The sequence below is a fragment of the Phymastichus coffea genome, unplaced genomic scaffold (assembly GCF_024137745.1).
Source record: "Phymastichus coffea isolate CEN01 unplaced genomic scaffold, Cenicafe_Pcof_1.1 PCOF00069, whole genome shotgun sequence".
Classification (NCBI taxonomy): Eukaryota; Metazoa; Arthropoda; class Insecta; order Hymenoptera; family Eulophidae; genus Phymastichus; species Phymastichus coffea.
The window spans coordinates 1,062,982-1,078,226 of NW_026706880.1; the positions used below are offsets into that span (position 1 = coordinate 1,062,982).

Genomic DNA, 15,245 nt, shown 5'->3' on the forward strand with positions numbered 1-15,245 from the left:
AAAAAAAATAAGATTGATATCTGCGATACTCTAATTTACACCTTCATATCGGTTAATCTATATTTGAAAGATATTGAGTGACAACAGTAATTATATATAGATACTGAAAATTTTTAATTATTGAAACCGTATCATTTGCAAATACAGTTGTCTATGGCATATAAATCCAACTTCATGTCTTCTGTATAGGGTTGAGCGACCTGACCAGCTGGCATCTATGCAATCTCATACTCACAACACGGTTATGCAGGAGGGTACAGTGCACTCGACTATAGGTGACTGACACACAGCGAACGAGAGTTACAGTCGTCGCTGTTGGGGTAAGCCTTAGCCATGATATTTTTCCGTATATATGCCCACTCTAGGCAGACGCTCCGCATTCTTATTGATTTCGTGTAAACCCAGCGACGGAATAACAGACGGCTGCCCCACCAAACTCGTGCGTCCTCGTAATATACGGGCTCGCGACCTGTCGTACATCCACCGATTTTTTTTTGTTTCATATCAAACTCATGTTACCTCTAGTTTGTCAATTCCAAGTATTACATAAATTTATAACAAATGTAAAAGTGTATTTAAATCATATTTTATTATAGACTAAGGCTCAACTATCAACTATTGTATTATAATGTTTATCTCACAAATTTGTCTTTTGATTTACAAATTTTTGGTATTCTATTGACTAGCATTTGTGCAATGTTTGTTGCCAAATAAATGTAATAATAGTTTAACCTGATGTACACATTTAGAGCTACCGCGGAAATAGGAAAAATAAGCGCGTTCAAATGAAAGGCCACGTGTGAAAAGCATGTGCTTATATGGGTTTTGACAGAATACGAAGCAACATCAATTCGAACAGAATTGATATTGTGTTATCTAGCCGCGCTTGTATATCTACTGGATAAATAGGTCACACTACGCTTACTCTCTCTCTCTCTCTCTCTCTCTCTCTCTCTCTCTCTCTCTCTCTCTCTCTCTCTTGCATATGCAAATAATTGATTTCATTTCAAAGTTAGGATTTGTAGTATGATCAGGTGATTTTCCAAGACATGTACGATATTTGCGAGATCCCACTTGTTTGACTTTTCGTCTTTGACTAAAGAGGCAATGTAAATGTTTATTCTTAAACTATTTTAGTCATTGTTTTTGCGCTACTCGTGATATTAACAAAAGTGGTACAAGGCATTGGGGAAATCTTGAGTGATGAGTTGGCTTTATATATTTTTTATCTATTCAAGTTTCGTTCCAAATGTCTGCAATACTGCTCTCTTTCCTTACTGATTACTTATAACAAATAACATACAATACATCGAGCATCTCGATAAATTTATGAAAATTGAAAACCTCACGGAACCACGAAACCCACACGATTAATATTTGAAATCGCACTTTACAATCGGACAGTGGTACAGCAGAAGATTCCAAGCAGCGGACCACCTCTTCCCTTGTTCGGCCTAAAATTGGCTTATCGCAGTGGTGAACCAACATTATCCGCTGTTCCGCTAACTAAGCCATCGATTAATAATCTCGACTCGGCCAATCGGTCGTGCAATTACGCGCGCCTACGCGCACGATAATTCAGCTGCACAGACGCAGAAATGGATGTGCGTTATACATACGTATACGCATACCATATCCCAAACAACACGAGGGTTGCATTGTTGACACCTGCGCGAACTCTCGTCTGCTAACCCGAGTTCTGGTAACCCGAGTTCACAAACTACTACCGACTCGCCCTCCTACTTTTCTCCAGTTTCTCTTTTCTTTCTCTGCCAGACTTGCATTCTCTTAATTGAATGCGATCCTTAGGATACGGTTACGCTCTTCGCTTCTTATTTTTCCCGTCCTTCGAGTAGATATATACGTCTGCTTCTTATTCTTCTTCTATTCCGTGCTAATTCTTATGGCACTTGCCGCTACGTGTAGGAATGCCGAAAATGCGCGATTCCATTGCTTTGATAAGTAGAGAAAAGCACTGGTTCTGCATATGGCTTTGCCTGTACGCAATTCTTTTACCTCTTTTTCTTGCACTATTTCTTCTTCGAGAACGATCGTGCATGCGCTATAATCCTGATTATATATTTATCGTTCTAACTTTATTATTTTTTGCTTCGAGAAGCTATTTAAGTTATTTTGTGCGTATTCCTCCGCAGGAGCTGACATGTATTGAAAATATGACCATTGCTTTCCGCTTGAAAAATGTACTCTCGATATATATGCTTGTATAATACTCTTTTTCGTACGAAAGACTATTCTTGTACTGAGAAATTAATTGCTTTCAAATTTGTTATTTCAATAATAGCATTTTGGCACATTTTCGTCTCGAGAAGCTAAATAACAAGTGTAGCATCATCAAAGTTTATTTCTCGGCTACTAAATAGAGCTTATCCCTTATTCGAAACAAGCTCGGCGTCCCATGTGTCCAAAGCCAAAAATTAAGAAAAAAATCGATAAGGTACACGTCGTTACATCTAAATGTGCATGTGTCTCTCATGCTAAAGCTCAATTTCTTCGGTAGCACTGGCTGCATGGAAATATCGAAACTAAGCGCAGAAGAAAGGCCAACATTGTGCGAAGGTGTAATATCAAGCGTTGAATGGACAAGTGGCGCTTATACAAGCGAAAAGAAAATGAGAAATACAGCGCAAAAGGTGCGGGCGCTCACGCAAGCGAGTGAAATGCCAAAAGGCTTGCAAGAAAACGGAAGAGAAAAATGAAAAAGAAAGGGATAGCTACGTTTGTGCCTGTGCGAGGAAAGTTGGCAGATTTCACGTTAAGGCTCTCGGAAAATGAGGACGTTTGAATGCCGTTCCGAAAACGGGTTATCTCGTTATCTTCAGAGCAGAGCGAGGATTGTTCCACACGGGACGAATGCAACGGCAAGTACGTACGTACCTATACCTGCCGATGCTTAGAGAGTAGAGAATTATAATGTACGCCTTCAAAAGCGTCAGAGAATGAATTTATTAACGAAAGATCAACGATGTATTTTACCTCAAAAGCCTTTTACCATTTCCGCTAACGTTTGCAAAATCCATCTACATCTCACGAGAATTCACGTATGTATAGAAAAGCTATAGATTTTAGAATATTTTGAAAGACAACTTTTTTGATAATATTAAAGCTCAAATGCATCGTAAAGTATATTTGAAAATTTAGAGTCAAATAACCAACGGATCCTCTTGTCATAATCATTTGCACTGATTATGCTCTATCCATCATTAGTTAATTGGATGCACAGTCGAGTGCGTGTTTGTTTGAAGCAGCTTCGAATCAAAATCAGTTTCTAATCTGCTTAATTGCATTTTACTTTTAAGCTAATAACAATACGCTTCAATTAATTCGAATCATATCACACGTGTACCATTAGATTATTTTCATCAATATTTGCGCTTCAGTAGTACATATTGATTCACGCAGAGATTGCATTATACGATCAGAATATAATTAGGTTAAAATTTAAACTGTATTCATTGGTTAATGAAGTACATATCAATCCTAGAAACAATTAGCCTAGCTAATAAAACTTTCAAACAAAAATAATGTTACTCTTTCCATCAAAATAACTTCCTCTTACTGTGCCCACTCATATTTATGCAACCGATAGCTGCGAATCAGAAAGAGAGAGAGAGAGAGAGAGAGAGAGAGAGAGAGAGCTAATAAGCTCGTTATACATACTTTACTTAAAGAAAAAATGGCGAAATACTGAAGAAAAAATTATAAAGCCTGGAGATTCCAACGAAATATTTCAAGGATTTACCTTTTTTTTCTTCGTTACTCTTCTCAGTGTAGCGCGGGCAGCCAGCACGGAGAATAGAATTTAGCGAGTACCGCAGAAAGTATAGAGAGAGAGAGAGGGAGAGAGAGAGCCTGAATGCGTCCTAAAGAAGACAATGAGAAGCGGTCTGGCTATAGTCCAACCCCCCTCCCCCCTATCTGTTCTTCCTTTCTTCCCTTTTTATACAACACGGCGGCACGACTTCGTTTCTCTCTCTCTCTCCCTAAGATAACAAGGTAACGATTATTTTCGAATTTCGAGTGTCCTTTGTATCTATAATGAGCCCATTTCTACGATTGTACTCCTTCACGCTGATTTCATGGTGTTTCATTTGAGAAAGGGAATGGTACTTGATAATGAAGCTACATTTGTGATAACAATGGTTCTTCATACTCTATATAAAAAATCTCTGTACTTTGTATTTCTCTACAGTTGAAAGAAGCATCCGAGATATGGACTAGTTTTTTTTATTGTTTTTCTTCATCTCTGACATCAGGACTTTTAAGGCCAGAAGCGCGCGCGAGCAGCTTGCTAATGAAGCCCAGCTGAAGAAACAACAGAACTGCGAGGGAAAGAATGAGACGGCAGAGTTATTTGCAGGCAGCACAAAAAGCTTGCAGAGCTATTTCGCGCGTGTATTTTCGGGGTCACGATGATTTACGTTTTAGAGTGAACGCGCCACGCGAATGCATCATCATTGTTGATCGAAGTCTCGCACTCTCTCAATGGTTGCACGTTCTGCTCGTAAAAACGCCTAAGGGAGAGTAAATATAACGCACTGCTCGCGGCTGCTGTCCGTCCGATAGGGCTGCGCTTATCCATTCAAATGTCAAATCGTGCACCGAATAATATTTGGGTCTGCAGTTGTAAGAATATGTTGCTATACCTGCAATAAATATTTTCGATTTTATTTAGATAGAATAAAACTACAGTTCCGATTAAGCTAGCAATGTATTTCTATAATTTTAATTCAAAAGTTCCTTGCCTAGTCTACTACTCGAGATTCGTACAAATTGTTCAATCTGCTTTTAAGTAAAAATGGTATTGCCTAAAGTATTATGGCAGAGCTTGTCTTGCAGCCAAAAAAAAGAACTTACTTTGCGCATGTCATGAATATATAACAGACGACAAACTTCTAGTTCTAAAGTACATACTGTCGCATGGACTTTTACAAAGTTTATCGGCTGTGCTTTACTACATAAATATTCTTGATTACGAAGCAACTTTATTTTTTGCATTAACCTTCTGACATTGAATTTTAAAAGTTTAATTAATTATACATCCTTAATTATCATTTTAGCTTTAGATAAATCTAACTCTCTTGAGGCTGACTAGAATACTGTTACTTATTGCGCATCATTTGAAAAGAGGATTTTTTTAATTTTCGTCTTTAGCACATCAATCCAAAAATTCAAGGGCCATAATATTGTCTTCGGAAAAGTGTCTTTAACAGGCAGATCGAAGATTGCTTAAGGATTCTCTACATTTAGTGAGGCATGTAGACCTATGTGTGTGTGTGTGTGTGTGTGTGTGTGTGTGTGCGCGTGTGTGCGTGTGTGTGTGAGAGAGAGATATTTTATTATGCTTGATTATTTCAATCAAAAGATAAGTATATTCACAGATAAAAAACGATATATAATGTTTAATAGAATGACGCCGCATTTTTAACTTATTCAGTTGTAAACTAGAAATACACGATATGTATACGTTAACTTCATTTTCCGAAAATACTCAGGAAAGTACGTACTGTATAGTATACTTTACATGAGATTGCATGTTCAACGATAAGATACATCATAGACGAGTGAATGTATATTTTACAGAACATCGATGGATTCGACGTATAGGTTGTGTGCCATCGTCGATACTGTAATTCTCAACCGGATGCATTTGTATAAAGCTCCTCTTGACAAGGGCCTACGCTTCGCTGCCGTAAGCAATAGGGATTATCAAGGATTATGCATGATGTGCCTATGCGTATATGTCATCAAGACCTTCAGCTCTCGAGATCACTGTATATTAAGCTATTTTTAGAGAATTTGTCCTATAAGTTGAAAGACAGATTTACTGTAAATTTTTCTGAATTCTATTTACGTTTATAATCAATAATCTTTGAAGTTTTAATTTGTTTGAGGTTTGAAGTATAATCAATAATCTTAGAAGCCGTCATATAAACGCTTATATAAAAAAAGTATTATGGTACTAGGTAAACAAGCGATTATTGTTGTCAACATTAATGGCTATTTCAAACAATCGTGGCATTTGTCACTCCCAAAACCAATAAGACCAAGTCGAAATGAATAATTTGTATACTTTGACCTTTTCAACAAGTAATTTAAAAGTAACAATTTCTAATCAACGAGTATTCATTTATTTTTAAATATAGCGCTCTTTTTATTTTCAACTAAAAAAAAGTTAATTTTATACATTAAATATTTTGTGTTTATTATTAAGTATTTTAGCGATCATATACAGTGATAATCAAAACTGCATATCGCAAAGTGGCACATAAATGGGTACTGAAAGGGAACACGATCGAGACCATTGAGAAGAGAGCGTCGGAAGGGATGAAAAGGCGCCAACGCGGCGTCCGACTTTGGCGACCAAGCTGTAACTATACATTGCCACCAACTGCTGTGTAGTCGGAGGCGCATTAAACTTGGCAAGCATTTCGCCAGAATACTGCAGCTTCAATCCATTATTTCCTTTTTTAAATTTTTTAATTCGTTTTTTATTTAACCATAGTTTTCATTTATTTTGCATATACAACAGTTGATATTTATCGTTGTTGTATTTGAAAAATAGGAAGTCGTAGGAAAATTTGAAAATTGTATTGCGGTCGTTTTTAAATTATATATTACGTTTTAATTCTTATGTAAATTATTTTTAGAATGATCGTATTTTAAGCGGTAATGTTTATGGCCATTTTATTGGAGTAGCTTACAATAGGAACAGTTCTCCGACATGGATTAGTGTTTATCATCTACTAGATAATACAGATTTATCACACCATCAATTTAAAACTTTTTGTTTTTCTATAAAATAATACATTGATGAATTACTATTATTGTTGAGGTTCTCTTCTTCGAATGTCTACAGTCCTTTATTAACTCATACACTTTGCTATTATATTATTTAATGGATAAAATTTAATTAGAATTTCTTAAAAAAGTATTTTTATATCGATATTATTTTTCTTGAAAATTCGCTGGTAATTGGCACGCACATTATTGATCTATTTTAATCAAAGTAGCTCGACTTACAAGAGGATTAAGAGTGAAACCTTGTCGTCGCAAGATTCTAAAATTTTATTATCTTCGAAATATATACGTGTGGCACAAAAATAACACACTAGGGAATGATTTTTTACCACGCATATTCTGCGATCATCGTAATTGAATTTAACGGTTGCAGCTGCCTGGATTTAGTCGAGGAGAGAGAGCTTTTTAGAGAGATATGTACGAGCGCTGCAGTGGCCTTATTTTAGTGATGCACTCGTGAAAGTTGAGAATTGAACCTCAGGATGCACTGCCAATGATTTATGCAGATCGAAATCCCCAAGCGAGTTGAATGTTCGAGCTAGTTCCGCATAGAGAACCTTTTTTTTCATAAGCGACGCCAGATGATTAATATTTCCGGTGGATAAGCCTTTAGCGATAATGTTGGCCACTAAAAATGAGGAGATCGCGTAATAAAAAGAGCTCTTGAATTAGAACAACCCGGCCAGACTTATTTGTTTAATGATGTTGCTATTTTAGTTATCATCGAGCGTCACCCCAGTTTATTAAAAATAAACAGGAAGCAAATGGATACCAATACAATACACTTTACGTTTTTTATTATTTTTTAAATTATATTTTGCCATTCATTGCCATTTGGAAAGCCGTTATTTCTATTTTTATGTTCCATCTAAATCGAATCACTAAAACATAGTTTAATTTTTTTTAATAGTTAACTATTTCTGTATGTTTGAATGATTCCATTACCAATTTCAATACGCCAAATTTTGTTTTGATTTTATTTTGTTTATAAAAATCAAGATAACATAGTTCGTTGAAGCTCTTACAATAGTGTAGTAGAAGAGATGAGGACGAAGAAAAGAAGACGGAGGGAAAGCGTTAAAACGGCCTTGTTCCTGAGAAATCGGTCAATTTAAACAAATCCCCTTGCTTTTATTATTATTATCCGCACTACAAATTTCACGAGTTTTTGCTCAATTTACTATATATGTATGTATGTAGTATTGGTTTTTATGATGCCGGCTGCTACTGTTTCATACATTTTCAAAGTGCCGCTGCACTCGTATATATGTGTGCATATATGTTTGTCTCTACCTCGGATTTCTGAGTGAATATTGCTTTGTTTTGCAGTTATATGCAGGTGCGCTTGACTGTAATCGTCGTATACATTGATCAAATCGTGAATTTTTTTTACCACGAATAATCATATTGTTTTCCATAAATTGTTTGCCAAACAGATTACAAATCATCATTTTTCGAAAATCATCATCATAAACAAGGTTGGTCAAGCAATAACGTTTGCAACCTGATATTTACTGAAGAATTATTACCTGAAGAATATTTCAGTGTTAATATTGTTTTGGAAATTTGTCGTTGTCATGTCATGTGATTTGAAGCAATGAGACATGACGTGAATACGATGAGAAATATTACTTTATAAAGTTTTAGCTGGCATTAGTAATGTAAAATATGGCAATAAAGTTATTACTTTAAACTAATATCAGTTTACTTGTTGGCTCTAGGGTGATATTTAATCTTGCTTTCCAGTATGTGTAAACTGCTTTTGAAAGGTTTCAACAAAAGTATCAATACCTTCGCTACGCGATATACATAAAAGAAGTTATGTGTAAGAGTATACCGTGCACGCATAAATCGGTGGATTATATTTTAAGATTTTTCAAAATATACTACTAATTATGTAGAACGCACGAATATTGAATTAATTTTTAGTATAGTTATTGATTAATTTTTTTTTTATATTGAATGAATTGCCAACATTATTTATCTAGGTGCAAAATTTTTGTGTTAGAGAACCTTATTCAGATTTCACATTCAGTTTGTAATTTTAAACAAACGTACTTATTTTAAATATCTCAGAATGATTAAAATCCACTGTAAAAAGTATTTAATTATAGATACCCACAAGCGAACTGAAAAGATTGGTAAACTGAATGTAAATATTCCTTTGTAAAATACACTTTCGATGGATTTAAAAATTTGCAAAAACTCAACTGAATTGTAGACTACCAAAGTAAACGGGAATGTAAACCATATGGATGAGTCTACAGAAATAGAAAAATATTTTCAATACGTACTCTTCAAATTTATTCTACGCACTATATTTTAACAGCCAGAGAGAACGTATTAGAGGCAATATGTTGAATGTTGGCAGTAATAATCATGGCGTGAAATGTCATATTAAAAAGAACCGCAGGAGGCATGCCAACTGGCTCGAAAGTTAATTAGCTAAAACGATGCCCCCTCGCGGTTCTGCATTCTCGTAATTTCGCGGGCGTTAATACCATTTAGAAGCCCATGCAATGCATTTCTCGCGCAGCCACAAATGAAATAGCAGCAGAAGCAGCAGCAGCAGCAGCAGCGTCGATGCCTTCAAAGAAAGAGAAAAAAAAAACAGAAACCACAGAGTCGCTTTTGCGGGCTCATCCCTCGCAATGAAAGCGAGAGTTGCGAAGATATAGCAAAGCAGAACGAAGAGACGCAAGACAAACAGAAAAGAACTTTAGCGTATGCGTGCTGAGTAAAAGAAGAAAAGTCAGCGAGTCTAAGCACACAAAGCCAAGATGAAGATATTGCACAAAAACTGATGAATCAAAGAAGGAAACAAGCGAGACAAAAAGAAACTGAGAAATTGACGAATGAAGTGAAGTATAGGGGGCAAAAATGATTAGACTACGTGCAAAATCTCCACATATCAATAACAACGTATTTATGCAAATTCTCTACGCACGCGAAGCGAATAGTTGGCACGTGGCCATAATAATCCTAAAAATCCGATCGACTATGATATCCCGAATGGCTCTCTCGTTTTCTCACTCGCCCCGCGAAAGTCTCTTTGTTGAAATTAATCAATTATAGCCGCTCTCGAACCTCTCTTCTTCCGTTTCTCTCTCTTTTTTCGTTCGTTGCCCGTGTGAGCGCTTAACTTCGTTCCATTTAGCGGCGTAGTGAGAGAGAGAGAGAGAGAGAGAGAGAGAGAGAGACAGACAGTTTAGTTGCTCGAGTTCGGCGAGCTTGTATATACGGCCTCTCTCTCTCTCCCTCTCTCTCGCGCGTTCGAGAGGGATTACATACTAGAACGAGAGAGATGCGCCACATATGTCCGCTGCTCGGCTTTTCGGAGAGACTGTTCGCCCTTCTATTTTTAGCTCTTGTTCGTATCGTACCAAGCTCTCGTTGCCGCTGATAAGTCCATTCGAACATATTACGAGCATGCCGGTGTAATTAGTTTGTTCGCGCCTCTTTCTCTAGCCTTTTTGCCCTCGAAAACGCGGATGTCAAGATTTTCGGTGATTCAATTACTCAGGGTATATTTGCGGCTGAGTTCGAGAGTTGTTTTGACTATCGTGTTATTATCGAGCTATGTCGAGCGCAAGAATGGCGTCATTGTTTCTGCCACTCCCGGAAAGGCGCTCATATAAATGCTATGGATTTTTACCCACTCGGATTGTGTCCCATAGAAGATAGAAGATAGCTACACATCCACCACGTCCACTGAAGAACGAGAGATAGCATAGCGAAGGAGATAAGTAATACGAGCACTGAAAGCCAGCCATCCTGGCGCCACCGCTTCGCACGTCTCTATTGACCCATACATACGCGCATTGATCTTGTACATATAGCGTACCTACGTCCGTATAATAGTAGATATGTCTTGCGCGATCGTTGAACGTACTAAAGTATTTATATGGGAGGACATTAAAAGAGACGCACACGAGAGGACGGAATATATGGGGCCGTAGGCCTGAGCAAAATACAAAAGGCGGCGTACGCACGTATTAAGTGGCGGAATTTTCGGTGTCATCGCCGCCAGCGATATTATTCCCTTCTCTCTCCTCGTGTCAAGGTATCTGCTCTGCAGGCGTAAAATCTTGTCTTCTCCGTTGATAAGTACACAAATTTGTTCCGACGCGGAAGAACCCAGCAATAAGTAAGACTCCGAGGGTTTTTTATGATCGTCAGAGCTTGAATAAAGAAAGCATCCGTTGTACCCCTCTTTCCTTTTCTGTTATATTATCCCCGCGACGGAAATAACATTTTAATTGTAATTCTTTGAATACTTGGGGAAAGCATATAATTACAGATAATTATCTTGTTTAAAGAGCGTTCATTACTTAAACAAGATTTAATTGTCACCTGTGTTGTTACGCTGCTTATTACAGAAGCAATGTTTCTCGTCGTGATTCTCGTTTTCGACTAATTAACGGCTACGCGCGCGGAAGCATATAATTGGACATTCATTACGAGTGACTCGATAAATAGTCAATAAATAGTCATGCTGTTGAGAGCCAATTATTGGTACTAATTGATTCGAGAAAATGCCCATATCCTATTGCGTATTGAACTTTGAGTACAGGTAAAATGAGATGTAAGCGTTGTCCAAGCATTGGCTCGATTATCCGTAATCATGACGAGAGTCGATAGTAGCACGATCAGCAGGTTAGACGATGATGAATGGCGTTGTTGGCGCAAACCACGTAAGCTCACCTTCTCTTCTGCCCCTACGTACCCACAGGCGGAAGGGAGCTTTCGCTTCAGTTCTCTCACGTCTCTCACCGTCGGACCGCTCTTGGTATGCATGCGAAGCATGAAACATAGTAACTCTAACGAGTTGGTCTTATGCTCATAGGCCGCGTCTGTATTTATTATGAAGACTAATAAGCTGCAAGTCTTGTTCACGAGTTTGTCAGGCTGTACTTACATGGCGCGGACCTTACAGCTATTATACCACCGACAAACATTAAACGTCGAGATTTCAACTACGTATATGTATATCGGATCCCTTCCCCCCTGCCTGTCCATTATGTTCCTCGATGAGACACGCTCTGCATTTGAATACGTTATAAGACGTCGCCATCTCTCTCTCTCTCTCTCTCTCTCTCTCTCTCTCGCACTCTCTCTCTCTCTCTCACAGCCCTTTTCTGTTTTCACGGTGTACGGTTTCTGACAAACGATTACAAATTGCCCAGAGCAACTGGCCAATTTTTCTCTACTCTTTGCTCGTTTTCGTGTTCTCGCTTCTCACTTTCTTCTCATAGATATAGTTTTTTTCTTTCTCTTGCACTGTCGGAATAATAAAAGGAAGAAAATGTGTTTTAATACTTGGCTGAAATTTCACTCAAATTATTGATCTACAAATTAGTTGATATTCCGCCAAATGGTTGTGCAACTCCATTCATTTATTTACAATTGTATTAGTGAGACAATATCGTCGAGTATCATTTATAAGTAAATTTATTCTAGAGGTAGTTTTTAGTTGCCAACTCGTCTTTTCACTATCAAAACTTTACATTCGTGTAATTATTCCGTCGCTTCGCATTTTGTCAGCTAACTGTATTTTTGCTCATGGAAATGAAATTCTAAAAGCAATGAAGTGTTCATTGTTTCGCTTGTTTTCACAAGTTTTTGTATTGAAATTTCAAAAATGTATTCTAAAACATATATACATTCGGTTTACTTCTCGGATATCCGACCTGAATATTACAAAAAACATGAAATTTTTAACAATGTTTCCAGAGAAAAATGTAGGTAAACATTTACTGTTGCATCCGCGTGCACTCTTTATATTTATTTTATTTACATCGCAGAGGAAACGAGTGTCATAGTTTCAATTCCTCCAACTAGACATAGTGAAAAAAATCTATCGCGCGACTTTAAAACGCAATAGTATACTAAAAGTTGAATACACTAGTAATTCAAGGAATATGCTATACACGCTGGATCATAATTCACAAGGATAAGTCGCGAGCTTATCGATCCTTCTAAATTTCTTTTCTCTTTTTTCTCTGGCTGTGGATTCGAAAAAGAAAGCTAGCCTACGTGGCGCCCGAGAGGGCATGTCTGCTACGACTGTTGTGCAAAGCGGGGACGACCAAATTTCAGGAAACTATTACCAAATGCCGATTTCACGATAAACCGAACGGATGTTCCGATGGTTAAAGAACAATGTCGCAATATCTTCTTTTCTCCAAGAAAAGAAGATTTCGATAAGTTGAAAAGTATATCCAGCGATTCACTTGTGAATCTGCATATTATCTTAGGTGCTTTTCCTTTATCTTATTACCTTTGATTTCCTAATATTTAAGTATTTATAAGAGAAAAATGACTATATCGAGTATTTTATTTAATCCGTAGGCACAATATTGTGCGATTACAAAATAAAGAATCGAAAAACAGCATTTTTAATAATACTAAGAGTTTTTCAGGATTGTTAAAATCTTTGTTAGTTTTCTATGTAAAAATACATTTCATGATTTCCACTTTCTGCTTAAAATCGCTTTGATGGTAAAGTTTTAATTTTGTTCCACACTTTCAGTGCAGATCAAACGCATAAAGTATCGAACTGATTGATATAAAAAAAAATCTTTTACATTGTTTGAAAATATTTAACTTCTATCAACTTTTTTTATCCATGTTCACAGAAAAAGCACAATACTAATTTCGGCTGGTTGCTTTATTTTCCAATAATATTACATTAGCGTTTTACGTATGCGTGCGCTATGGTTCTAACATACGTCCTCGCGTAATTAATCAACTAAAAATCTTCAGTTCGTTTAGCAATTTTCGAGATAAACTCATTATTCTTCTCTCTATGTGCTCTATATTCCGTACACGTTAATGAAGTTTCCTACGGATTAAAATACAATCTCCATATTATTCGCTCAAATACGGTACTATAATCACGCAGGGTCTAAAGCCGCTTTTTTGTCAGTGTGATCAGTTTTACTAACGGATAAGTTTGAACTTAAATATTTGACATCTAGAGTTATTTCACATTTTTCTTAATGCCAATTGATTCAAAAAATTAAAAAATAGTTATTAACTTCAATAAAGAGAAAGTTACTTACCAGAAGTAGGAGACGACGCATCCTAATGTATGGAAATGGTTCGTTCCTTTCCCAATCAGTTGAATTTTAGTAGCAACTCATCTCTGAAACAAGCAAACATGGAACCATCAAATATTTGCACATTTTTATGTCATATTTTCGCACTCAAACATTAACTTTAGACTCGTGACATGAAATAAACCACGAAAATTGGTGTTGACCGCAAAAAAGAAAAAAAAGTATGAAGAGCTATAATCAAGAAACAACATCAACGCGTCAAGTTGCTGGTAATTTCACTCATTCTTAAGCTCGCACGCGTGTTCCGCCAGCGTATATAGAAATACGGGTAACATGGCTAACAAGTTTTTAATATATTTGAGGGGGGGGGGACTATATATCGAGTTAAATGTATGAGGTCAGAAGAACCTGTTAAATAATTATTGCGCAACTTCGGAGCGCGTTCATGCGTAATCTGGCAACAAATGAAAACTTGCGAAACAAAACGTGCTCGAGTCGATGCCCGCGTTATGTTCAAAACGAAACTGCAAATATTTGCTCGAATGTAATGAGATTTGAGTTTCCAAAACTCATCACGTTAAACTTTGCACGCAGATATGGCATCACAATTGGCATTTGGCATGAGATAAAAGACAATAGCGTTATCCTGAAAGCGTCAATCCTAACAATATTCTAACTAATTTGCAAAGTTGGCTAATTAGTGCTCTCGAATTTTCATTTAACGCACTTGATGTATCGAAACACTAAGGGCGCCTGTCGCTCCTATTGTATAAGCTCACTATTATTGCACCGCAAGCTAATCTTCACAAATTCTATTTCTCCAGCCTAAGGTGCCTAATATATTAACTTGAGTTATCCTACAGTTGAATTGAGGCGGAGGAGCGATGGGATTATTAAAATGTTGTTTGCAAAGTTTTATAATTAAATGTAAAATAAGCGTGTATTTGATAACTTGATAAAAAAGTCAAATGATAAGCACAAAAGTACAGGGAAAAAATAAGAGATGAAATGAGTTGAACGTAGCGAAAATCAATATTTGATCCATAGCTAAGCGAGTGGTTCGAGTAGGCGAGCGTTGTAGTCTCATACATCATCTGAGAAGGTCGATGGTTAAATCCGTAATCGCGTGATAATGAAATCCCATCGACACGTATAGGATAGAGCGCGCTAGGGACATAACGAATTTGAAAAATCCGCAATTTCGCGTGCGCAAGTCTTGCGCAATATAGTATAAAGCTTGTGCAAAGAGACTCTCGTTATCTGGATTGTTCGCTCGAATTAATTGGCAGGTTGCCCGGCTGGCGTGAGATATAAAACGAATCGGAGCTTGTAATAAGTGCGCGCCGCGAAATGACGTTGCTGCTG

At 37.0% G+C, this 15,245-nt stretch overlaps 1 protein-coding gene across 3 annotated transcripts in view; it reads right to left on the bottom strand.

The window, feature by feature from the left end:
• LOC131667680 (protein madd-4) overlaps positions 1–15,245 on the bottom strand; it is a 105,817-nt gene that overhangs the window by 52,960 nt on the left and 37,612 nt on the right. For all 3 annotated transcript variants that reach the window (XM_058941276.1, XM_058941274.1, XM_058941275.1), the window contains exon 2: positions 13,884–13,966. In XM_058941276.1, coding sequence (XP_058797259.1) covers positions 13,884–13,904 — 21 coding nt within the window. In that variant the 5' untranslated portion in view covers positions 13,905–13,966. The remainder of the gene's footprint in view (positions 1–13,883; positions 13,967–15,245) is intronic.